This window comes from Oryctolagus cuniculus, chromosome 16 (assembly GCF_964237555.1).
Source record: "Oryctolagus cuniculus chromosome 16, mOryCun1.1, whole genome shotgun sequence".
Lineage (NCBI taxonomy): Eukaryota > Metazoa > Chordata > Mammalia > Lagomorpha > Leporidae > Oryctolagus > Oryctolagus cuniculus.
Genome location: NC_091447.1, coordinates 23,365,986 through 23,390,007, shown reverse-complemented (window position 1 = coordinate 23,390,007; position 24,022 = coordinate 23,365,986). Strand labels below are relative to the sequence as shown.

Sequence of the window (24,022 nt, the reverse complement as noted above, 5' to 3'; positions counted from 1 at the left end):
TATACCTGGTCGACTCATTACTGGCAAATGTTTGCTAATTGTGTCAAATTCCATCACAAAAATGAGGTTAAATTAAGTGTAGTCCCGCAGTAGCTGAATATAGCACATCACTCCACTTGTCACGCGGTGGAATCCTCAGTAGGACTGGCTCGGATCTTTTTTCGCTTTTCACTCCCAAGCTGCTGGCACCTGCCACCTTAAACCCACAATAACTGCATGGGGTGGAAGGGAATGGCTAAGCTTTGCCCAACTTGGCCCTTTAAGGCGCTGGGAAGACCAGACTTGGGCATCTTAAGGTGAAGCTTCCGCATCCTAAGTCTGCATCCTCAAGCCCTCTCGCCTCAGTTTACTCTTCTGTAGCAAGTGCCTTAGTGTAGGATTGGTGTGATCCCTTCCACCTCTGCAAAGTCCAGGAGTCCACCCCGCTTGGCAAATCCAGCTTGGAAAAGGGGCGTGTGTGTGTGGGGGGGGGCAAACTGTGTGAACTGGATCGGTAGGGCGAGTTCTAATTGTACACGCTGAGCCGGGGTGCGGAGCGTGCGCCCACCATCCCGCGCCAGCAGGGACTGTGGACAACGCTATCAGCCCCGCTGGTCTGGGGACGGCGGCTGGGAGGAAGTGGGCGTGGCGACTTTCCAGCTTCCTTGTTTGGAGTAAACTTTGGCAACATCTGACCACGGAGATGTTTGCTTTTCCATCTGTTGATGTGCTTTTGGGGAGCTCCCCAGCCTGCCAGAGAAAACACATTTAGAAGAAGCGTGACGCCCAATCTCAGCCATTCCCCTGGGTCCCCAAGCCCCGGCAGCCCCCAGAGAGGGGAAGGCGCAGCCAAGGAGCAAACAGAGGAGCGCGTGGCGCCCAGGCTCCGGCGGCTCCCAGAGAGCGGAGAGGGAGCGCCAGGGACCCGGGCACCGTGGGTCAGGACCAGCGTGCGCCCCGGGGGGTTGACAGACGCTCCTCATCTCCGCAGCGTGCATTGCTAGGGAGCGGGCAGGGGCGATGGCTCACTGACCCCAGCGCGCGCCCACCGCAGTAGCAGGCGCTGGGGCTCTCCCGGCCAGCACCTAGAGCATTCGGCTCACCACGAGCGGCTCTTCGGGGACAGCGCGTGGAGCGGCCGGGGAAGGGACACCCGCTGCGTGGGGCGCGGGTGCCGGACTGTGCGGTCGGCCTCCCGGGACCCCTCTGGACGCCACCGGCGGAGCCATGACCGACGCCAGCAACAGGAAGGAGGGCTTCAAAAAATGCCGGAGTGCCACTTTCAGCATTGATGGCTACAGCTTCACCATCGGTGAGAACTTTCCTCCCCTGCCCGACCCTGGCTTGGTGGTGGCGAGGGAGCTGGCGGCGGTGGGTGTGTGTGGGGGTGTCGGACTGGGCCCCCAGGTGCTCTCCCAGCCGCACCCTGGCGGCTCTGACCGCTCCCCCCGCCCCCCGCGGGTTTTTAGGGTCACACCTCCTTGAACTGCAGGTTGTGAATAATTAGCCGAGAGAGGAGGGACAGAGATGGAGACAGGGTGACAGAGGCGTGGGGACAGTGATGGAAATGACACAGGCGCAGAGACCAGGAGAGGGAGAGGGATAGAGACAGGGAGGTTTAGGGCGAGAGAGGGAGAGATTGTACCATAGCTTCTATCAAAGTTGAAAGGAGAAAAGACGTGCAGGGGTTGGAGGTGGGGGGGGGGGTCAGAAAAGATGAATGGGGAGGGGGCAGGATGCAGGCAGGGATAATACATCCCTTTCCTGAACTATTTGAGAGAAAGCTCTGGTGTTCCTGAGCTGCCCGCTGGGGTTTCCCTGTCCTGCCTGCGGCACTCACTGTGACTCCTATTCTTTTTTCTCTCCAAACTCTTCACCCACTGGGCTGATGCTGGCCCGTGTCCAGGGAGCAGGACTGCAGGGCTGACCCACAGGAGGCTAGCGTTGGAGGAGCTGGTGCTTGAAACTTTTGCAACTGGTCCCGAGCTGTGCTTGTTCTGAAACAACCCATCAGGGGATGGCAGCCTAATCTTCCTGGGACGTGGGCAGAGCTGTGGGATCCAGGTGGTGCCTAGGAGGCTTCCTTCCTGGAATGTCAGCCTGGAGAACAGCAGGGCAGGGGCAGGTGCTTAGGATCTACTCTGATGTTCCTATGTTGGGGGAATGCTTGAATTACTGTGGCTTTAAACCTGCACTTAATCGCAAAGCCTCTGAAAACGAGGGCATGCGTTGTTTTTGCTTTTTGGAGTTGTAACAGTAAAACCCCTAGTGGCAAGGAGGAACCTGGGACCAGGAATGCATCTCTGAGCCACACTTGCTGCTAGGGAAGTGGCCCAAGTTTTCTGGGGTGTGAACTGATCATGCCGAGCACCATCCGGCAACACCCTGGCCCAGGCTGAGCCCGCAGCTGGGAATGTTGCTCCTGAGCTCGGCTGTGAGCAGCCCTTTTTGTCTCTCATATGTCGGCTTAAAGGTGCCGCTGCCTCCACTGTCCACCCACTTGAATTTCTCTGTGCTGCCCATGGTCCTGGGGTCGTTGACCAAAGCTCACACCTTACCTGGGTACCTACTGGTACAACTCGCTATATGACAAGTTCCAGAGTGATGGGGGAGGGTGCCGAGGAGTGTTTCTCTGGTCAAAAGTGTTTGCTTCGAAGGTCATTGTCATATTAACATTGATTTTTTTCTTGACTCTGATAAGAAAAATTTCAAAAAAGTGATTTTTAAATTTTTTCCCACAAGATCTTATCCTCCAAAAAGTATGACTTCCTAAAATCCAGGATCATGGTGTGATCTTTCTCCTCTTAATCCCTGTCCTCCCTGTTAGAAGAAATGGAGCAGGTCCATGTAGTCTGGTGGTCAGAGGGACCCCAAATGGAGCTGGTCACTTTGAGGTGTGAGAGCTGCCAGCTGGGAGCCCAGCTCCGGTTGCTGGATTGCTGCTCAGTCGTTCTTCTCGTCTGGTCTTCCCCTCCCTCCTTCCCTTGCAAACTGTTCATTGCATTTTACTGTATTTAAAGATATGGTTCAGCACAGTGCCTGCCACGTGGAAAGCGTTCAGTGAATGGTGATTGTTGCAATCCTTCAAGGCGCTAAGCGCATATAAAGGGGAATTTCTGTAGATAAATCAGACTTGGAACTTGTGTTCCAGGAGTTTGTATTCCTGGGGCCATGTGATATGCTCACACATAGCCATTTCACAGAGTAGCAACTAGTAAGTGCTATAAGAGACATATGAGAAATGTCAGGCCAACATAAGCATTGTCAAAAATATAGTCAATCAAGAAGAAAGTCCGGGCTGGCCTTGTGGCACAGTGGGTTACACCTCAGCTTGAGAGGCAGGCATCCAATATGGGAGTGCCAGTTTGAATCCTGCTGCTCCACTTTGTATTTTTTTTTAAAGAGTTATTTGTTTGAAAGAGTTACAGAGAGAGGTGGTGGTGGGGGGCCTTTCATCCAATGGTTCGCTCCCCAAATGGCTGCAACTACCAGGCCTGGACCACATTGAAGCCAGGAGCTTCCTCTGGGTCTCCCATGTGGGTGCAGGGGCCCAAGCGCTTGGGCCGTCTTCTGCTGCTTTCCCAGGCATATTAGCAGGGAACAGGATGAGGAAGTGGAGAAGCTGGGACTGGAACCTGTATCCATATGGGATGCTGGTGCTGCAGGCCTGGGGTTTTAACCCACTGCACAACACTGCTAGCCCCCAGCTGTTCTACTTCTGATCCAGATCCCTGCTAATGCACCTGGTAAGGCAGTGGAAGGTGATGCAAGAACTTGGGTCCCTGCCACCCGTGTAAGAGACCTGATAGAGTTCCTAACTTTGGCAACCCCAGACCTGGCTATTGTGGTCATTTGGGGAGTGAACCAGTGGATTAAAGATTTTTTTGTCTCTCCCTTTCTGTCACTCTGCCTTGCCAATAAAAACATAAATGAATCTTTAAAAATAAAAAAGAAGAAAAAGTCACTTGTAATGTTATTACCCAATGGTAAATACTAATATTTCTTATGTATGCTTCCACTGCTAATATGCATACACACTATTTTTAAAAGTGAAATGCAATTGTGTTTGGAAATTGTTGTTTAATATCTTCTTAGCCTTGTTTCATACTATTTATAAGGTATTTAATCAGCCTCCTGTTGTTGGCTGTTTAGGTTTCTTTTAATTCTTATAATGAACAATGATAAAAGCTCAGTCTTTCAGTACATGTGTCAATACTTTTTAAGGATAAACTTCTGGAAGTGTAACTGCTTGATCCAAGAGTAGGCATATTTTTGGGAGCTTTAAACCCCCCACCCCGGACAGAGTCACAGCTCCACTCCCACCTGCACTGCATCAAGGTACTCACAGGCTCTCCTAAGTGCCCATACTGCAACTCTGAAGAATGTTGCTAGTTGGAGATGTGGAAAATGGCATTGATTCCACAAATTATTTTACTACCTTCCTTTGTAAAATTTCCTTTTAATGTCCTTTGCCTGCAGGTTTTTCTTCCAGTAGAGTTTACCATTTACTCTGAATTTTCAAGAATTCTTAATGTATATAATTTCCATTAATTATAATCAATGTGTTAATTATAACCAATAATTATAAGTATTGCTTATCAATTGTTTCAGTATACCCCATATTATCATATAATGCAGTTAATATAGGTGAATGATATGTAAACCAGTGTGTATATATGTATGAAGCACTTCAAAAAGTTCAGGGAAAAAGTGGAATTAAAAGTAAGCTTGTTTTGGCACAAAAAGTTTGGAAGCCCTGCATAGATTTCCCCTTCCCTCCCTCCCTCCCTTACTTCCAGATTTATTTATTTGAGAGGCAGAGTTACAGACAGAGAGAGAGGTCTTCCATCTACTGGTTCACTCCCCAGATAGTTGCAATGGCCAGAGTTGGGCTAATCCAAAGCCAGGAGCTTCTTCTGGGTCTCCCATATGGGTGTGGGGGCCTGAGGACTTGGGCCATCTTCTACTACCTTCCCAGGCCATCAGCAGAGAGCTGGATAGGAAGAGGAGCAGCCAGGACATAAACCAGCACCCATATGGGATGCCAGCGTCATAGGTGGAGGCATAGCCCACTACGCCACAGCGCTGGCTCCTTTGCATAGGTTTTTGTTTTTATTTTTATTTATTTATTTTTTAAGAATTATTTTATTTATTTGAAAGAGTTACAGAGAGAGGTAGAGCCAGAGAGAGAGAGAGAGAGAGAGAGAGAGGTCTTCCATCTGATGGTTCACTCCCCAAATGACTGCAGCGGCCAAAGCTGAGCTGATCCGTAGCCAGGAGCTTCTTCCAGTTCTCCCACATGGGTGCAGGGGCCCAAGGACTTAGGCCATCTTCTACTGCTTTCCCAGGCCATAGCAGAGAGCTGTAGCCAGGACTCCACCCGGTGCCCATATGGGATGCCAGCACTGCAGGCTGGGGCTTTAATCCACTGCACCACAGCAGTGGCCCCTGCATAGGTTTTCATAATGCACATTGGCCATACTCTTTTAGAAGACTGCTCATATGTATGGACTTCAAAACTTTTTGCCCAAAATGGACTTTCTTTTTAATTCCATTTCCATGAAGTTTTTTTTATAGAAAGTTTTTATTTAATAAATATAAATTTCAAAAGTACAACTTTTGGATTATAGTGATTCTTCCCCCATACCCGCCCTCCCACCCCCAAACCATCTCACCTCCTACTCTCTCTTCTATCCCATTCTTCATTAAGATTCATTTTTAATTATCTTTATCTACAGAAGATCAACTCTATACTAAGTAAAGATTTCAACAGTTTGCACCCAGAGACACACACAAGTATATAAAGTACTGTTTGAAGACTAGTTTTACTGTTAATTCTCATAGTACAACACATTAAGGACAGAGGTCCTAATGGGGAACAAGTGCACAGTGACTCCTGTTGTTATTTAACAATTGACACTCTTATTTATGATGTCAGTGATCACCCAACGCTCTTATGAGCTGCCAAGGCTAGGGAAGCCTCTTTTTTGAAGTCCCCTTGTACACACCCACGCACATGTAACACTTGCAAGCCTGTCATGTATGTTGTGAATATGTCTTGTGTAGAGGACTCCTATCCTCAAGCTCAGCACTTGCTTTGAGAATGGGCAGATACATTGTAGCTCACCCCTGTGGTGGCCAGCTCATCACCTACTTCAGCAGTGTGGGGAGATGGACAGGCCCCTCCTAGCATGGGAGAGAACCCTGATGAAGGGCTCTCCTTCTCACAGGTGTTTGCCCCTTCATCATGAGGAATCACCGCTTCTTCCAATCTGCGCATTAGGCAGAACTTCCAGGGAAAGGGATTTTATTAAAGGAACTCATATTGTGGTACTGGAAGCTCAGGAGCTTGTTACACAGTATGAGAGAGGCCACCAGGGAGCTCCAGGGTTCTTGGCAAGGAGGAATGCGCTGCCGCTGTGGCAATCAGCTCTCTTTGGAGGGCCCCTGATAAAGCTGCCCTCTGTGGACTGCACATTTCTGGGTGGAGTGGATCTCCTCTGGGGTGCTTGGCCTTTTGATAGTGACCATGCTGGGGGCTCGACAGGCGGTGAGCAGAGGTTAGAGGGGTTAAACATTCCTCAGTGTGAGTGACAGCCCTGCATGGAGAATTGTTCAACCACCAATAGCAGCCCTGTGGACCTGTGACAAGACAGCCTGGGACCCTGAGCTGCCCCATCCTGGCTGCTGGCACCCTGGGAACCTATCACCACCTTCCCCGCAGAATGAGTCGCTGCAGGGTGTGGTCTGCGTTCTGAGCTGCTGCTGTCCTGGGCCTGTTTCATCAGCTTTCCCCACAGCTCTGAAAGCAGCCTTTATGACCCGTGTTCTAGGAGAAGGAATGCCACAGACTCTGGGTGGAAGCAATTTGCCAGAATCGGCAGCGAAGTGGCAGAGCTGGTTTCAAACTGCCTCTGCCCTGCTCCGTGCATGCCGGTTGCCTCTGCAGGGTGCTTTCCTTCTGTTCAAGCTTGGGGACCTACCCAGCACTCCCCATCTCATCTCTGTCAGATCTGCTCCATCGCCCCCAGCTGCAGCAACACCAGAAGGGGAGGGGATCCTTGCTAAAGGTGGGGCAGGGTCGCTGCTCTCTGGGGATGTCAGGTTCAATGAACAAGACTTGTCCAGCTGCCGCTACCTGGCCCCTCTGCATTCCAGTGCAAACGCTTTTGTGTCCTCTTTATCGAATTTTCTCAGGTCATAAAATGGGGCTGTGGTCATGAAGTCTTGAAAACAAGACCATGGGGTTGAACGGGTGCCACGTCCAGAGAGCACTGACTGTGGAGCGATCCCTCCCCAGGGAACACGGAGTTTAGGATGGCAGCAAGCGGCTCTGAGCATTGGGTGGAGGCCACGTGTAGATGTTTACGTGTGGTTTTCTAGTGAGGGGCTACTTAGGAATGAGCCCTTGAGAGTGAATCGAGTGGTGGGTGTGAGTGGGGTAGCTGTCTCTTGCTCTCAGAACTTTCCTCCTGGGGTTTGGTTATTGATTCAGGCCCACAGACTTATATTCTGCCTGAGGCTGCTTGAAATACCAAGAAACAGCCTCGTCCACCTAAACATGAAGTCGGCCTGCAAAAATTAAAAGCACATTGTTTTGTGATCAAACCACCCCAGTGGGCCCCACTTTATCTCTGATGCTCAGCGCTGTTCATTTCATAGGTGAGAAAATGGGGCTGGGCCATCATTTTCCCTCGTCCCCTTGGGGAAGACCCCCAAGGTGTCAGAAGGCAAGGGTGGGGCGGGGGGGTGAGGACCTGCAGCTAGAAGGATGTGAACTTGGTGGCATAAGTGGCAGAGAAGCTGCTGCTTTAAAAAAAAAATGCACATGGAGGTGTTGTGGAAAATTCTGGGCCAGAACTGAAGAGGTGTTGCTAACGGAGGGATGTGTTTCCTGTAGCAACCGCCGTGGCTGCCCTGCCCTGTGTGTCTCTCTCTGGATTGTCCCAGAGGAGGAAAATAAGGGGTCCCTTGACAGTCACCCAAGGCCGGAGGGCCTTGGAGTTGAAGGTCTCCTGTCCTCTCCTGGATGGCTGGGGCCCAGGTACCCATGATGAGCTGGCGAGGCCTGCTGGTGGATGCTCCTCCCAGGGGACCTTGAGCAGACTGGGCTCCGAAGGTGGCAGAGAGCAGGTCTTTCTCCCCCGTGCATGGTGCTGAAGTTTTTTTCAGCCTGTACAGCTCTCCATTCTCCATTAGCCGAGCGCTTTGTCTGTGTTCTGCCTGCCTGCTTGTCCAGGTAGAGGCAAGACCTTTGGGTTTTGTATGCCTGGTTGGAGGTGATGGTGGAGAAGAGGCAAAGAACTTACTATAAATCCAAGGTAAGATACCGTACTCCTCCCCACCCACCCCGAAGATACACTTCAAGACTCGAAGTAGGCGACTGGAACTTTGGATAGTAGTAAACATTCCATATGCTATGCTTTTTTCTATTCATACATACCTGTGATAAAGCTGAATTTACAAACGAGAGCAACACCAATAACCAATGATAAAATAGAACAGTGATAACAACATACTGAAAGAAAAGTTGTGTGATTGTGTTCTTTCTCTCTCAAAATATCTTACTGTCGTGTACATCCTCACGGGCAGATGGCACACACTGTGGATACCCTGGGGTGACCCAGTGGTGGGTGTCTGGTGCAAGGGTTAAGATGCTGCTAAGTTTCCAGCTTCACTTCCAATCCAGTTTCCTGTTAATGTAGACCTTGGGAGGCAGCAGATGATGTCTCAAGTGCTTGGGTCTCAGCCACTCATGTAGGAGACTAAGAAACTAGTCCAGCCCTGGCCATTGTAGGCATTTGGGGGAGTGAACCAGTGCATGGAAGATCTCTCTGGCTGTGTCTCTGTCTCAGTCTTCCAAATAAATCAAGAATAAATAAATATTTTTGTAATTAAATATTTTAAGAGATTTATTCAAAATACAGAGTGATAAAAAGAGAGCGTGAGAGATTGATCTTTCATCTGCTGATTTGTTCCCAAAATGCTGGCAACAGTTGAAGCTGGATCAGACTGAAGCCAGGAGCCACGAACTCCATCTGGATCTCCCATGTGGGTGGCAGGGGCCCAAGAACTTGTGTTATCATCTGCTGCCTCCCAGGTGCATTAACGGGAAGTTGGATCGGAAGTGGAGGCGAGCTTTGATCCACGCACTCTGATACGTGATGTGGGCGTCCCAAGTTGTGGCTTAACCTGCTGCTCCACAATGGCTGTCCCCCAATTTTTTTTAAATAAAAAAATTAAAAATAAAAGATGATTCATATCCCAGGCAGGATGGAGTGGGATGGCACAAGATTTCATCACAGTACTCAAAATGGTGCACAATTTAAAACTTATGAATTATTTATTTCTGGAGTTTTCCATCTAATATTTTTGAGCCATGGTCAACTGTGGGAAACAGAAACTGTAGAAAGCAACAGTGCAGGCAGGAGGGGGACGTTACTGCATTTTGAAGCCACCTCCCAGGACCTTTTGACCTAATTCTGTCTTCCTCCTCTCATCTCCGAGAAGACCCAAACCAGAGTCGGGTGGAGCAGTGTGGAGAGAGGAGTCCTGGAGCTGGGTGTGTGCCTTTGTTCTCCCTCTGTCCTGCATCCTGGACAGGTCTGCACCACTCTGAGCCTCAGTTTTCCTCTGTGAAAAATGGGCAGCATTGTCTTTAGATAGGGAGTGGTGTGTGTGTGTGGGGGTGGAGTAAAGTCGTCATGTGAACACTGCTCTCTCACCTCTAACAAGCCCTGCAGAGACATCTTAGTAGGGAAAGTTAATGCTGATAGAAGCACATGTAGCCCTCTTAAGAACAGCTTTTGTTCACAAACCAAGCTTGGACAACAGGGCTCTGCACAATGGGATTGTCTGTTGAATGGTTGAGGGGTGCGGCTTTAGGGGTGTGTCAGCTGAGAGGCTGCTTTTGCAGTGGGAAACTCTAGGTTTTGGTGTCACACAAAGATTTCTTTGGCTCGCCAGGCAAGCCATTTTGTGTCCCTGGGCTTGCATTTCCTCCTCTGGATAAATGGAGCTAGTAAGACTTTCTCTCTGGGTAAACCATGGCCAGAAGAAGGAAGTGCCATGCTTTCTGGCTGTCTTGCTGGCTGACTGCTCCGTGTCTCTTCCTTTTGCCTGGCATTGTGCTGTGAGTGGAGCTGGCACTAAGTGGGAGTAGGTGAGGGACAGTGGTGTGACCCTGAGGGTTTGTGGATGCCCTCTCTGTGGTGGGCAGTCCATGTGCCTGGTACAACCGTGCAGGCCCCTGACTCTAGATGGGAATAAGAACAATGTGTGCACTGAGCTACCACCCATCCTCCCATGGCTGCTGAGCCTCCCTGGGCCACCCAGTGTGCCTGGCATGTCTCCCAGCCGCCACGGACCTGGGACCATGGGAAGCTGGAGCTGGTGGGGAGAACAGCAGTGCAGGAACAACAACCCTGAGTGTGGCTTGGGGATCTGGGCTAGGACACAGCGGGAAGAGGGGGCTAGGATGATGAAATTGGATTTCGGAGAGCCCAGAAAATAACCATCTCTGGAGTTAGATGCTTGGGGGGTCAAACATAAACCTCATTTTCCTTTTGCTATGGTCTTAGAGAGCTGGCATTTCATGGCTAAGGTTAAGTTTCCTACAGTAGAAACTGGATACAATACTAGTATCTCCCTTGCTGGGCTGGAAGATTAAATGAGATATTGCAAGTCGAGCCTTTAACAGGATGGACTTCCCCACTGGGGCACAGCAGGCACAGTGCTCAGGCCACAGTCTTTTCAGGAGCCTTTGAAGATCCTTCCCTTTCTTTTAGAATCAGAAGGAAAAACCAGGTTTTTAGGTTTAATAAAATGTCTTAATTTACAGTTTCAGTCAAGCAAGATGAATAAGCCCTAGATACCTGCTACCCAATATTGTGCCTATGATACACTTAAAATCTTGTTTGTGTGTAGATCTCATTGTGTGTTCTTTTGTAATATATAACAAGAAGTGAAAAAAATACCATGAGTATACTTCATACCAACATAATCCTAACATATAGTAGAGGACTTCAAGGAGTTCATGGAAAATGGAATCAAAAGGCAAGCTTCTTTTAGTGCAAGATTTTTGAAATCCCTGCATGCTTCTATTTTAGATCTTTGGAATTTATTTTTTATGGAGGAAAGGCCCATGAACGTCATAACATGGCTGTAACTTCCAACACAGGGCCTGGCACATGCGAGACATTCAAAATTGTGAATGGTCAGGTAATAAACCCTTCTGAACTGGGCAGTGTGGGCGGGCAGGGGAGCCGTGCTGAGTGAAAGATACCACCGGCCTCAGACACAGGAGAGGGAGTTAGCTCCTTACTAGCTTGCTCTTCAATCCTGCGTGAGTCACTTAACTTGGGCCTCAGTTTCTCCATCTATAAATGAAGTCTCCTTGGTTCCTGCCACTCCCTGATGGCTGCCTCAACCTTCCCGGGTAGGGAAGGTACAGGGCAAAGGTAAGTGGGGTACACTGGGGATTTCTGGTGGAGAATGCAGAGTGCAGGGTACAGTAGAGGCAAATTGCATGGAGGACTAGACAAGAGCTCAGAGTTCATATTGTTATTATTACTCTTTAAAGACCTTTGAAAGGCAGAGTTACAGAAAGAGAGGGAGAGACAAAGATTTCCATCTGCTGGTTCACTCTCCAAATGGCCACAAGCACCAGTGCTGGGCTGAAGGCTGGAGCTTCATCTGCATCTCTTATGTGGGTGCAGGGGCTTGAGCACTTGGGCCATCTTCTGATGCTTTCCCAGGTGCCTTAGCAGGGAGCTGGATTGGAAGCAGAGTAGCCGAGACACAAACTGGTGCCCGTGTGGGATGCTGGCATCACAGGCAGTGGCTTAACCCACTGTGTCATGTCCCTGGCCCGCAGATTATTCTTGAAGTAAGCATAATAGGCTTTTTGTATATACCACTTTGTATAGTTTTTTTTTACAGTGAAGTTTGAAACCACTGGGCTAGACTCAAGGAAGAACCAAAGGCAAACCAACATGTCACTGTGGGGCCTTACTATACTCTAACACTGACATCCCAGTGGGGAATGGGGCTGGGTGGAGATTTCCAAGTGTTTCTGCTTGCTTGCAGGGTTAGCTCCATTGTGATGTGATATGAAACCTTTTTGACTTCAATTCATGCTACTATATTTGTTTGCTACAAAGAATAAATGTGAATAGTGGATAATAGATACCGAAGCACCAAGCGTAGGTCCTGCTCAGGCAATGTTTGCTGGGTGGGTGGTTTTCAGTTTAGCAGTTAAGATACACATGTCCTACATCAGAGGGCTTGAGTCTGATGCTTTCCTGACTCCAGCTTCCTGCTAAGGCAGACCCTGGGAGGCAGTGGTGGTGGCTCAAGTAATTGGGTTCCTGCCACCTATGTTTTGGTCTAGCCTAGCGCTGACCATTCTAGGTGTTTGGGGGAGTGAACCAGCTGATTGACTCTCTGTCCATCTTTCTACTTCTCAAATAAAAACAACAGAAAGAAAAGAAATTATTCCTCGATTTGAGAGGAGACAGTATGTGAAGTTAACAGTGGATTCTGGATTGTGTTTCATGTGTGCATCTGTTAAATGAAAATAATTATGTTGCTTACTCCCTGGGATGTTGAATGGTTAGGGATCCTAGGGTTAATATACCTTATCTGGCACATAGTGTATCCTATACAACTGGTAGTATATTTTTATTCATATTCATAACATACCCAAATGATAAATTTCACAATATATTAACATGAAAATAATAATAACCAGTTCTCAGTCCTGCTTGATTAAACACCCAGATATTACTATCCCTTCCTTAAAACACTGTAAAGATGGCCTTGGTCTTTTGCTTTCTGTTATTCAAAATTGGCATTTCCTGCACAATCGTATTCGCTTTGTGTCCCTGGGAATTGGTCTGCTGATGCTATGTGGTTGTTCTTGGTGAATCCGTGGTGGGCTTCCAAGTGTCCCCATCTCCTTAGCCAGTTCTCATCCCCTGGGAGGTTGTGTGTCACGTGTGATGGTTTTGCAATGTGAGTCCCTAACTGCCAGACCTGATTAGACAATTTGCTCGCTTAGGCTGGGATGCCAGTGGGAAAGAGCACTGGTGCCAAAGGCCTGGGCTCTGGACCCAGCCCTGGCACTTCCTGTCCCTGTGGCTGTGGGAAAGATCAAGCACCTCCTTGAGCCTCAGACCCGAGTCAGTGGGGATAGCATTTCCTGTTTGGTTGAGTTGTTGGGAGGATTCGACAGGATGAAGAGTGTAGGGCCCAGCAGGCCCTAGAAGCCCCATAACTGGGATCTGTTGGTGTGATGATGGAGAGGCTGTGAAGTCAGGGAGCGGGCATGACTCCCAGACTCCCAGCTGCACTTCTGGATGGCGTTCACCACTCTGTCCTGGCTGCTGCAACAGCCACTTATGTCAGGCGCTGGCCAGCTGCGAGCCTGCCTTTGTTGGAAGGTAGGATTTCCAATCAGCTGTGGGTCTGGGGCCTGCCTCTCTGCAGCCAAGGGCTCTCCAGCTGGGTCTGGGTAACTGGTGCCAGCTGCTGTGGGGAGTGCTGGTTGGCACTTCCTGTGCTGCCCACAGGCAGGCTTGGCCTGAGCTCCAGGCTTTCCCCCAGGGCCCTGGGCAGGCTCGGAGGCAGAGCTGCTCCCAGAAATTGGTTTCCACATGGTGGAGGGCCACATGTGCTGGACAGAGGTTCAGATCCCTCACAGCTCCATCCAAGTGTTGGGCCGTGTGTGCTGTGCTGAGAGGAGATCACTTGGAGGCATTAACTGAGTTCCATGCTTTCTTGCCGCTTCAGCAAGGTTGTGCTTCGTCCCCACTCTGTAACTCCATGGAGTGGCTCAGCTATGATTATACCTGGACATGGAGAGAAAAATAGAAGGCTGAGCCATTTGGGCTTGCTCTGCTAGTAACTACCAGCATTAGAAAGGGCTCCTACAGAGTGTCATTCAGCTTTCAGGTTGAAATCGGACAGTGGAGAAGTGATTGCCCAAGGTCAAGCTGATGCCTGATGGTTTCAGTGCAGTTCAGCTCTAGGGCGCTTTCCTGCCTTTTTTTTTTTTTTTTTTTTTGTGGTTTTGGTTGCAATGCTGTGTTGGACCTGTTGAATTGTGTATTTTGTTCCTTAGGCATCTTGGCTCTTAGAAACCATCTCAAAAACTTGTTGTGGTGCATATGGTGAAAAGAATATTCTTTAGTTTTGGGCGAGCCAGAAGTTGCATCACTGAGCTCTGATCTTCCCTGCTGATGAGGCATCTGACCGCTTCCTTTACCTTTCTTGAGTCTCCTTGATCTTGTCAAGTAGGAATAATGTGTGACACATGACCAGGTTACAGGCGCGTACAAAACGTTTGTTCCTTTCTCTTGCCTCTTCTTCTTACTCAGTTCAGCTTGAGATTTGTAATGACAAACTTTGGGGGACCCCTCCTCACCCCTGCTCCAGGTCTTTGATGTTTCAATTCCCTGAAAGGCCTCAGGAGAAAGCATTGCCTTGCTCTGACTTTGGGCCCAGGGAGTCTAAATTGACACGACAGGATTTGGGCAGTGAGTGGGGAAGTGGCTGATTTCTATTTCGAAGTCACTCGTTTAGTTTCCTAGAAAGGCCCGCTGTGTATAATGGCCCATCGTTCTTGAACAGCTGGAAGTTACTTAAGATTTTCAAAATGTGTTGTCATTAAGTATTGACAGGGAATCCAGACTCTCTTACAGAGCCAAGCAGCAGGACTTGGAGCCGAGCTAGATCCCAGCCATCTGCTGGGCTCCGGGGCACTCAATTTTCCAACAAGATGCATTTTCTTCCTTTCTCAACTGGGTCATTCCTGAGGCCAGATATTTAAGTGAGAAATGTTTCAAAGATGCAGAATGTAATGTCAGGGTGGAAGAGCTTCAGGGAGCAGAGACAGCCTGCAGAGGGTGGAGGTGGACTGCTGTATGGGTGGGGGAGGAACATGGATGAGAAGGCGCTGGAGAGGTGAGCCTAGGGCTGACTGTGTGAGGCCTTGCAGGCCCACTGGAGGGTTTTGCTCTTTTTCTAAGACACCGCTAGCACTTTAAGCAGAGGTGACATGGTCACACGGCACTCTGGCTGTGCTGTGGGCAGTCAGCCCATGAGTGCTGGTTGAATGGGGGTGCTAGTGTGATAATAGCCACTCCCGTGTGGCCAGCATCCCTCCTCTGCATCCGGGCCTTCCTGTCTTCTGAGGATTAATGCTGTCTTTGGAACAAACCAGACAAACCTTCGGCTGCTAGAGGGGTCCTTGGGGGCTGGAGACTCTTCATTTAACTAATTGCTTACTTCCTTTTTCAATCAAATGAAGACAACTTTATTAATTTTATTTTTCTGTAAAAATTGTCCACATTCATTTTAGGAACCCAGGAAAGAAAACCTCATTATCCAGACATGGCCTCTGTTAGTATCTTATCCTAGGTCTACCTAATATTCCATTGTGGATATGTAAATGGGATAATACCTGTTGTCATCTTACTTACTTTAAAAAATTCGTTGTATATATGGATGTTTTAAACTGCTCAGTTTTCTCCATCTCTGTCAGTACTTAGGCCTTCTTTTGTTTCTCATATAACTTCCCTAACCCTCAATGACCCATGAGCCAGCTGGAACTTATCTGAGCACTTCACAGCATAGCCCCCTTGGGCAGTGGTGACTTGCCAACCTTTTTCCTCTCCTTTCCTCTCCCATTCCCTCCCCTCCCCTTCCCTTCCCTCTTTCTCTTTCTCTCTCTCTTTCACACCCACACACACATACACACACACACCCCACACATCCACACACCCACACTGCCACACACAGACACACACACGCATACTCACACGCAGCATACTTAAAGTTAGCCCTCTGTGCCTGAACATTTTGCATCTGTAGATTCAACCAAGCAAGGATTGGAAATATTTGAACAAAAAATTGTGTCTGTGCTAAATGTATACAGACTTTTCTCCTTATTATTCCCTAAACACCATAGGGTAACAGCTATTTACATAGCATTTATGTTGTACTAGTTATTACAAGTAATCTAGAGATGATTTGAAGTACACAGAAGGCTGTGCATAGGCCATATGTAAATACCACAGTATTTTATACAAGGAAGGGAGTAGGATCTGCAGGGGTCCTGGAACCTGTCCCCCGCAGGTGTGTGGGGATGACTGCACTTACGGTCCTTCTCTCTGTAACTGAGCGTTTGCTCTATGTCTCATACAATTCTAAGGGCTCTGTAAGCACCAACTCATTTAATTATCCATTTTGTTTTTTAAAATACTAATAACTAATTAAAGAGACAGAGGGAGACAACTCCCATCTACTGGTTCACTCCCCAAATGCCCACAACAGCCAGGGCTGGGCATGACCTGGGCTGGGGCCAGGAACTCAATGCAGGTGTCTCATGTGGGTGGCAAGAACCTAATTATTTGAGACATCACTGCTGCCTCCCATGATCTACATTAGCAAGAAGCTGGAGTCAGGAGCCAAAGCTGGGAATTGAACCCAGGTATTCCTGTGTAGGGCATGGGTTTCTTAACTATTAGGCTAAATGCCTGTTCCTAATACTTTGGCTTTTGATGAGGATATAAAAATCTTTGTCCAGGGAAGTGCAGAGACCTGGATTCGAATCCAGGGTATCTGAAGCTAAAATGGTTTTGTGTGAACCTGACTGTGCATGGGAGGTGTCAGAGGAAGGGCCCTTCTTAAACCTGTGGCACAAGACTTTGGCAAAAATCCCAAGAGCTTTTGGGACGTCCAGTATCTCCTCTTAGCCTCCTGACGAGGGGGCATATGACCTTGTGTAAGGGAAGAAAACTGATGCTAAGTTCTTAGGACCAGAATGTCTTCTATAGTTTATCTCAGCACCATAGGTCACTCATTTGTTCCTTGTCTTACACACATTTCTCAAGTGCCCATGCACTACTCTGCACATACAGGGAGACATCCTTGAGAGGGGTGTGGGTTTGTGGGGAGACCGACAATGAAAAGGAATGCGCCTGGGCCGAGTGCTGCCGAGGGATTCATAAAGGTTCTCACTGCCAGCAGAATTGGCCAAAACCAGGGCTCCGTTTTTCTCAGTCTTCCCCGGCTTCTTCTTCTCTTCCTTTCTTTTCTTTGCTCAGCTTTACTAAGATGTAATTTATGTGCCATCAAAGTTGCCCATTTTAAGGGTACAACTCAGTGATTTTTAGTAAACTGTTAGTCATGCTGTCCTCACCAGGCGTAAGTACCTCACTTGGTTTTCTCTGGTGCAGTAGTGTTGTGTTATATGGACACAGACACTGCTGTGCCTATTTGCAGTGGAAGCTCTGGTTGTTTTGGGCCATTATGGACAATGCTGCTAGAGACATTTGCATACAACTCCGTGGACATGTGTGTTCAGTCTCTCGGGTAGATTTCTAGGACAGAATTGCTGGGTTGGATGGTAAATGAGTGTGCTACTCAAGGAACTGCCCCATTATTTTCCAAAATGGTTGAAGCATTTTGCAATCCTACTGGTGATGTCTGAGAGCCTTTGAACTGCGTTTTGAAGAATTAGGCAGCATGTAGGTCTCGAATATTTACAGGGGCAGGGCTGGCTGCATGGAAACCAGAGAGAAAGAGCACAGTAATGAATTCTGGGAGCTGTGCTCTGGAGTTTCTGCCCCATAGCTGGGAGATGGGACCCAGAAGCCTCTGTCAGATTCTGAAGTGTAGCCTTGTTTAGGAACCACTGAATTGGATGAGGCTGAGGATAGGGTAGGTGGGGAACAATTGTGGGCACGTTCATGGAAGAGAGAACAGCATGTGTAAGAACAGTGTCATGTTAGCAATGATGATGGTGAGCAGTAGAAGGGCCAGAGAGGGGCTAGTTAGAGGACTTTTCCATTGGTCCACTTGAGATTCACTAAGGGACCAATGAATTTGTTGACTTATTCATCTAGTTGTCTGTAAAAATATTTTAGGGGAACTAATTCTTTTTTTAGAAAGATGTGAGGCACTAGGATGGAGTTCTGTGTTTAATTGTCAACAACCCTGTGACTGGGTGTCCTCAGTTTCTAGGTGAGGAGCTGAGGCTTGGAGGGTGAGTGTTAGGGCTGGGAGTTGAGATGGGCTCTGCTTGCTCCTTCCTCTAGAGTGGCTTGCCCCTCCTCTGTGCAGAGTCCAGTGCCCGGGTCTTGAGATTTCATGCTCACTGTGGGAGGAACCATTATGTGTTCTGCTGTGGCCAAGGACCTTCTCACTTATGGTGCAGTCACTGCTACTTGCTCTTCTTTTCTGTGGTTTAGAAGTGTACTAGATTTTATTTTTTAAGATTTTATATGAGAGGTACAGTTACAGACAGACAGAGGGAGAGACAGAAAGGTTTTCCGTCCACTGGTTCACTTCCCAAATGGCCACAATGGCCAGAGCTGGGCTGATCCAAAGCCAGGAGCCTCTTCCAGGATTCCCACACGGGTACAGGGGCCCAAGCACTTGGGCCATCTTCCTCTGATTCCCCAGGCCATTAGCAGAGAGCTGGATGGAAGAGGAGCAACCAGGACCCATACCCTCGAACCGGTAAACATATGGAAAGCCTACTATGCCACAACGTGGGCCCCAATATATTCGATTTTCTATAATGGAAATGATAATATTTAAATATGCTGGGGAAATGCAAAATTAGATAAGCACCTGAGGATTTCTTTGATGTTGGCTTTAAGCAAAGTCCTCTGGTGGCTTCTTTGTCTTTGGCCCCTGCTGGTCAAGGCTGCATTTACTGACTGTGCTGAAACTTGAGCCTGGCTCTCTGGCGGCTGCCAGTCTGAGCTCCAGACAAGTGGAAGACTGCAGTTCTGTGGTAGGGCTGTGTTCAGAGTTGGATCTGTGGTGAGGGGAACTTGTAGTAATTACTGAACAGATGCCCTTAATAAGGTCTCTGCTGGGTTTCCAGCTGGCAGCAAGAGCTCTGTGTTGGGACGGGAGCCTCAGAGTCACTGGATCATTATGTGACATCACATCCTCCCCTTGTTGTCATAGCAGCTGTAATCATCCCCCTGGGTGATGGCAAGCCACGTCTTTTTCCATTAATGGGGATCCGTGGTGCTTCCTTCCAGGCTAAGGAGGAAGAGGACTGACGTGCCGATGCTCTTTGAAAGGAGAAAATGCTGCACGGTTTCCTGTGGTGTTACTGTGGTTGTTCCTGTTTCAGCAGACAGGCAGGTTGTGCATGTTGACTGTGGGAAAATTGACACAATAAAGATCGGCCGTGAGAACACACAATCCTGCAGGATCAGCTTGTAGAGAAGCACTGTTCTTGCTTCAGCGGCTGTCCTCCTGAAGGAGGCATTTTTAATTTTTGAAATGGACACGTGCTTATTCATTATGGTTTTCAAATATGAGAGCATTACTCTATTACTTTTTTTTTCCCACCTGACAATGTATAGTTATTATCTTTTCATATCAATATTCTTTAGATTTTTTAAAGTGCTGTGATTTATTTTTAAAAAAATCTTCATATTTGGGGCCGGCACTGTGGTACAGCGGGTTAAAGCCCTGGCCTGAAACGCCGGCATCCCATATGGGTGCCAGTTTGAGTCCCGGCTGCTCCTCTTCCGATCCAGCTCTCTGCTATGGCAGTAGAAGATGGGAAAGCAGTAGAAGATGGCCCAAGTCCTTGGGCCCCTGCACCCATGTGGGAGACCCGGAAGAAGCTCCTGGCTCCTGGCTTCGCATTGGTGCAGCTCTGGCTGTGGCGGCCATTTGGGGAGTGAACCAGCAGATGGAAGACCCCTCTCTGTGTCTCTACCTCTCTCTGTAACTCTGACTTTCAAATAAATAAAAATAAATCTTTAAAAAAATCTTCATATTTAAATATTTATTTAAATTTATTTATTTAGTTGAAAGAGTGATAGAGAGCAAGAGACAAAAAGAAATCTTCCATTCTCTGGTTCATTCCCCGGATGACTGCAACAGCCAGGGTAGGGCCAGACTGAAGCCAGGGGACAGGAACACCATCCTGGTCTTCCACTTGGGTGGCCTTCTTAGGCTGCCTTCCCGGGTACACTAGTAAGCAGCTGGCAGAATAGGGAGGACTCGAACTGGTACTACAATGTGGGATGCCTGTGCCACTGTGCTGACCCCAAGGTTCAATGATTTACTTAGCTAATCCTGTGTTATTGGACATTTCTTTTTGTTTTCTTATTGTCACAAATAAGGTCACACACAGCTTCATAAATCCTTTTTGTCTTGACCCCTAGAAGTTGTTGAGTAGTAGGAGACTGAATTTATTCAGAACCACACCCACCCTAAATGTTGTATGAATATATTATATTCTCACTCTTTTTTTTTTTTTTTTTAAAAATATGTATTTTGAAAGTCAGTTACAGAGAGGGGGGAAAGATGGAGAGAGAAAGAACTTCCATCAGATGGTTCACTCCTCAAATGATTGCACTGTTGGGGCTGGACCAAGCAAAGCCAGGAGCTTTATCTGGGCCTCCCATGTGGGTTCAGGGGCCCAAACAGTTGGGCCATCCTTGGCTGCTTTCCCTGCCACATTATGAGGGAGCTGGATCAGAAATGGAACAGTGGGGACTCGAACTGGCGGCCATAGGGGATGCAGGCTTTGCAGGCGGCAGCTTTAACCAGTTATGCCACAATGCTGGTCCCTATCCTCATTCTTAGAAATTCAACTAGACCAAGTATTAAAATCTCCCCAAATAGACTTCTGACATTTTGGTGACTAGCATTTTGGGTATTTTTGTTGGGTGTGGGTACACATGAACACGCAGTCACTGTTTGCTATGGGATCATTCTGTGCCTGCCACTGTATAACCAACATTTTCCTCCACTTGAAAATATGTTACTTTTCTATTGCAATAAACTTAAAGTTAAGTAACCTTTTAAAGGTTACTCAATCAGCCTTGATCAGCAGGGGCCAGAAACAAAGCTGCCAGAGGACTTTGCTTGAAGCCAGCATCAAAGAAATCCTCAGGTGCTTATATAACTTTGCATCTCCCCAGCATATTTAAATATTATAATTTCCATGATAGAAAATCGAATACATTGGGGCCCACGTTGTAGCATAGCAGACTAAACCTCTGCCTGCAAGGCAGGCATTCCATATGTTTACTGGTTGGAGTCCCAGCTGCTCCTCTTCCATCCAGCTCTCTGCTAATGGCCTGGGAAATCAGAGGAAGATGGCCCAAGTGCTTGGACCCCTGCACCCACGTGGGAGTCCTGGAAGGGTTGTTGACAATTAAACATAGAACTCGGTACAAATGCCTTGTATCTTTTAAAAAAAAAATTAGTTCCCATAAAATATTTTTACACAGTTCCCATAAAATATTTTGGTTTCAAATGTTGATAGTTTTCATCAGACCAAGAAATTAGGCTCTTTATTTATTTATTTATTTATTTTTTATATAGAGAATGTATTTTTTTTTTTTTTACCTTTCCTAGTGTCCAGATAGTATTTAATCTATTGGTAATTACCTTTAGATTTTCAAACAAGTCCTTTAGCCTTTGCAGATGGTCAGAGTCGAGTGTGAAATGGCACCTTTAGTAGCAAGGTGAATGATATGTTTGGTTTCAGTCTTGATATTTGATAAGATTTTATATTGAATTTTTTCTAGACAGCTTTATTGAGGTATAGTTCACCATAACATTAACCCATTTTAAGAGTACAATCAATGATACTTAGTAAATTTACAGAATTTTGCCACTCTCAGCAGCATGGACTTTGACAATATTCCCATCACTCTCAAAACAACCCTGCAGCCTGTTTCCTGGAATCCAGTTACAGACCTGGTTTTCTGCCAATTGCCTATTTTTTAGACTCGTCTTATTTCTCACTGTCAATCACTTTTGTTCTTTTTCTGACGTTATTACTTTGTCTGAATCTGTAGACAGCTGAATGAAAATTCAAGAAACTTTCTAAAAGCCCTGAGCATCTGAAAATCTCTTTCTGGAAGGAGGAGGGGAGGTGAGCGTGAGGAGGGAGGGAGGAGGGGTAGGGTGGGAGGTGTCATTATTATTGTCATTATTATTAAGATTCATTTGGAAGAGTCACAGAGAGAAGTAGAGAGAGAGGTCTTCATCCACTGGTTCACTCCCCAGATGAGATGGCCACAATGGCAGGAGCTGATCCCATCAGGAGCCAGGAGCCAGGAGCCTCCTCCAGGTCTCCCACATGGGTGCAGGGGCCCAAGGACTTGGGCCATCTTCCACTGCTTTCCAGATGCACTAGCAGGGAGCTGGATGGGAAGAGGAGCAGCTGAGACTCAAACCAGTGAGCATAGGGGATGCTGGCACTGCAGGCCAGGGCCTTAATCCACTGCGCCACAGCACTGGGCCCCATTATGTTCTTAAAACTGTGTATATGAAATACATGAAATTTGTCCCCTTTATATAAATAAAAAATTTAAAAAACCCTTTCTAACATGGCAGATAAATTGGCGGCATAAAATTACTGGATCATAATCTTTTCTTTTTTCAAAATGCTGTAGGTATTGATTCAGTATCTTCTTAGATTTAGTCCAGCATTAGAGAAATCTGAGGCCTGGCTACCTTTGCAGGCACACTGGTCTATCTGCCTGGGTGCTTATAGGTTTTTAAATTTAAATTTAAATTTAAATTTAAATTTAAATTTATCCTTGTAGTTAAGTAGTTTTGCAAGTATATGAAGAGATGTGGGTCTCTTACTGGACTTTTTAGGAAACCAAAAACCTATTTGATCTTCTTACAGTTTTCTTCTCATGAGGAATGATTTCTTTTGTTGTATCTTTGATTACTATTTCTTATCCATCTGTTCTGAGTTCTCTTTCAGGAACACCCATTATCCTCATATTGATTTTCTCATCTTTGTCTTCCAAAATTAGAGTTACTTTAATTTTTGTGTTTCTTTTCGCATTCTAGAAGAATGTAGGAAGTCTGTTTTCCACCCCATCAATTAAATTTCCCGTAATATCAATTTGGTTCTTAAACTGTTTCCAATGTGTATATTATTACTGTGATTGCACGTTTATTTTCTTGCATTTTTCCTCTTCAATTTTTCCTCCTCATTTTTTGTCATTGTTGCAACTTGCTGCGTTTTAATTTCTATCTTCTTACATTTCTACATTTTTTTTCCTGTATGGTCCAGCGCCTTTTCACACCTGGGACATACTGGTGTGCATTGTTACCGATCTAATTTCCTGTCTCTATTAGGGCATCCACTGGCGTGTCCTGCTTGATTGATGTGGTACCTGTTTCTTACTAGTGCCTGCTTCTCAGGTACTCTGAACATGGACAAGCCACAGTTCCCAGCATCATACATTGTTATTAGGGTTTATCTCGATGATATATTGCTTTTATTTAAGACAAACGTGTTGTGCTACCATCAAATCTTTTCTTACCCATATCTATGTTGTATTTTCTCGAGTCCACGGTTTCTGCTTAGGTTTGAGAGGTGTATATGTTTTTTTTGGGGAGGAGAGTACTGAGGGGATGCAGATCAAGAGATGAAGGAGGAGTTTTGAAGCGTCTGTCTCTCTCTTGTACAGTGGTCTCTGTTCTCTTCCTCAGACCCAGGCTGTGTCAGGAACTAAGCAGCAGCTACAGTTTTAATCCAGTGCCGTCAGCTTCTGCCAGGGTCTGGCACTCCACTTACTCAGTTTTAGTTTTCTCTTGACTTCTTATTTTTTATGTCTTCATTGCCATTTATGCAAACTCAGGAGTATCAGACTTGTGGCTTTATATTATTTGGTGCCAGAAGCTTCATATTTGATTTTCTAGGATTTGTGTAAAAAATTTTAAGTGTCCACTGGCAGTTTGTGAAGACTTTTTGTAAAAGTGAGGTTTAAAGAAGATTTAAAAAAAAAAGAGTATTTCTATTTGGCCAGTGTCATGTGTTGCTTATTGTGGGAAAACATCATGTGCAAGTGATCATAGGTAGACAGTGAACACTGTTTTAGTGTGCAGGCATTTGGACTAGTAGTTAAGACATTTGCAACCCACGTTGGAATACTTGGACCTGCTGCCCAGCTCTGGCTCCTGACTCCAGATTCCTGTCGCGCAACCCTGGGAGGCAGACTTGATGGCTTAAGTTATTGGATTCCTG

General features: G+C 47.0%; 1 protein-coding gene across 5 annotated transcripts in view; it reads left to right on the top strand.

Annotated features, from left to right (window-relative positions):
• The first annotated feature begins 1,069 nt into the window (after window positions 1-1,069).
• PDE1C (phosphodiesterase 1C) overlaps window positions 1,070-24,022 on the top strand; it is a 543,851-nt gene continuing 520,898 nt past the window's right edge. For all 5 annotated transcript variants that reach the window (XM_070059701.1, XM_002713741.5, XM_008261616.4 and 2 more), the window contains exon 1: window positions 1,070-1,291. In XM_070059701.1, the coding sequence (XP_069915802.1) occupies window positions 1,207-1,291 (85 nt within the window). In that variant the 5' untranslated portion in view covers window positions 1,070-1,206. The remainder of the gene's footprint in view (window positions 1,292-24,022) is intronic.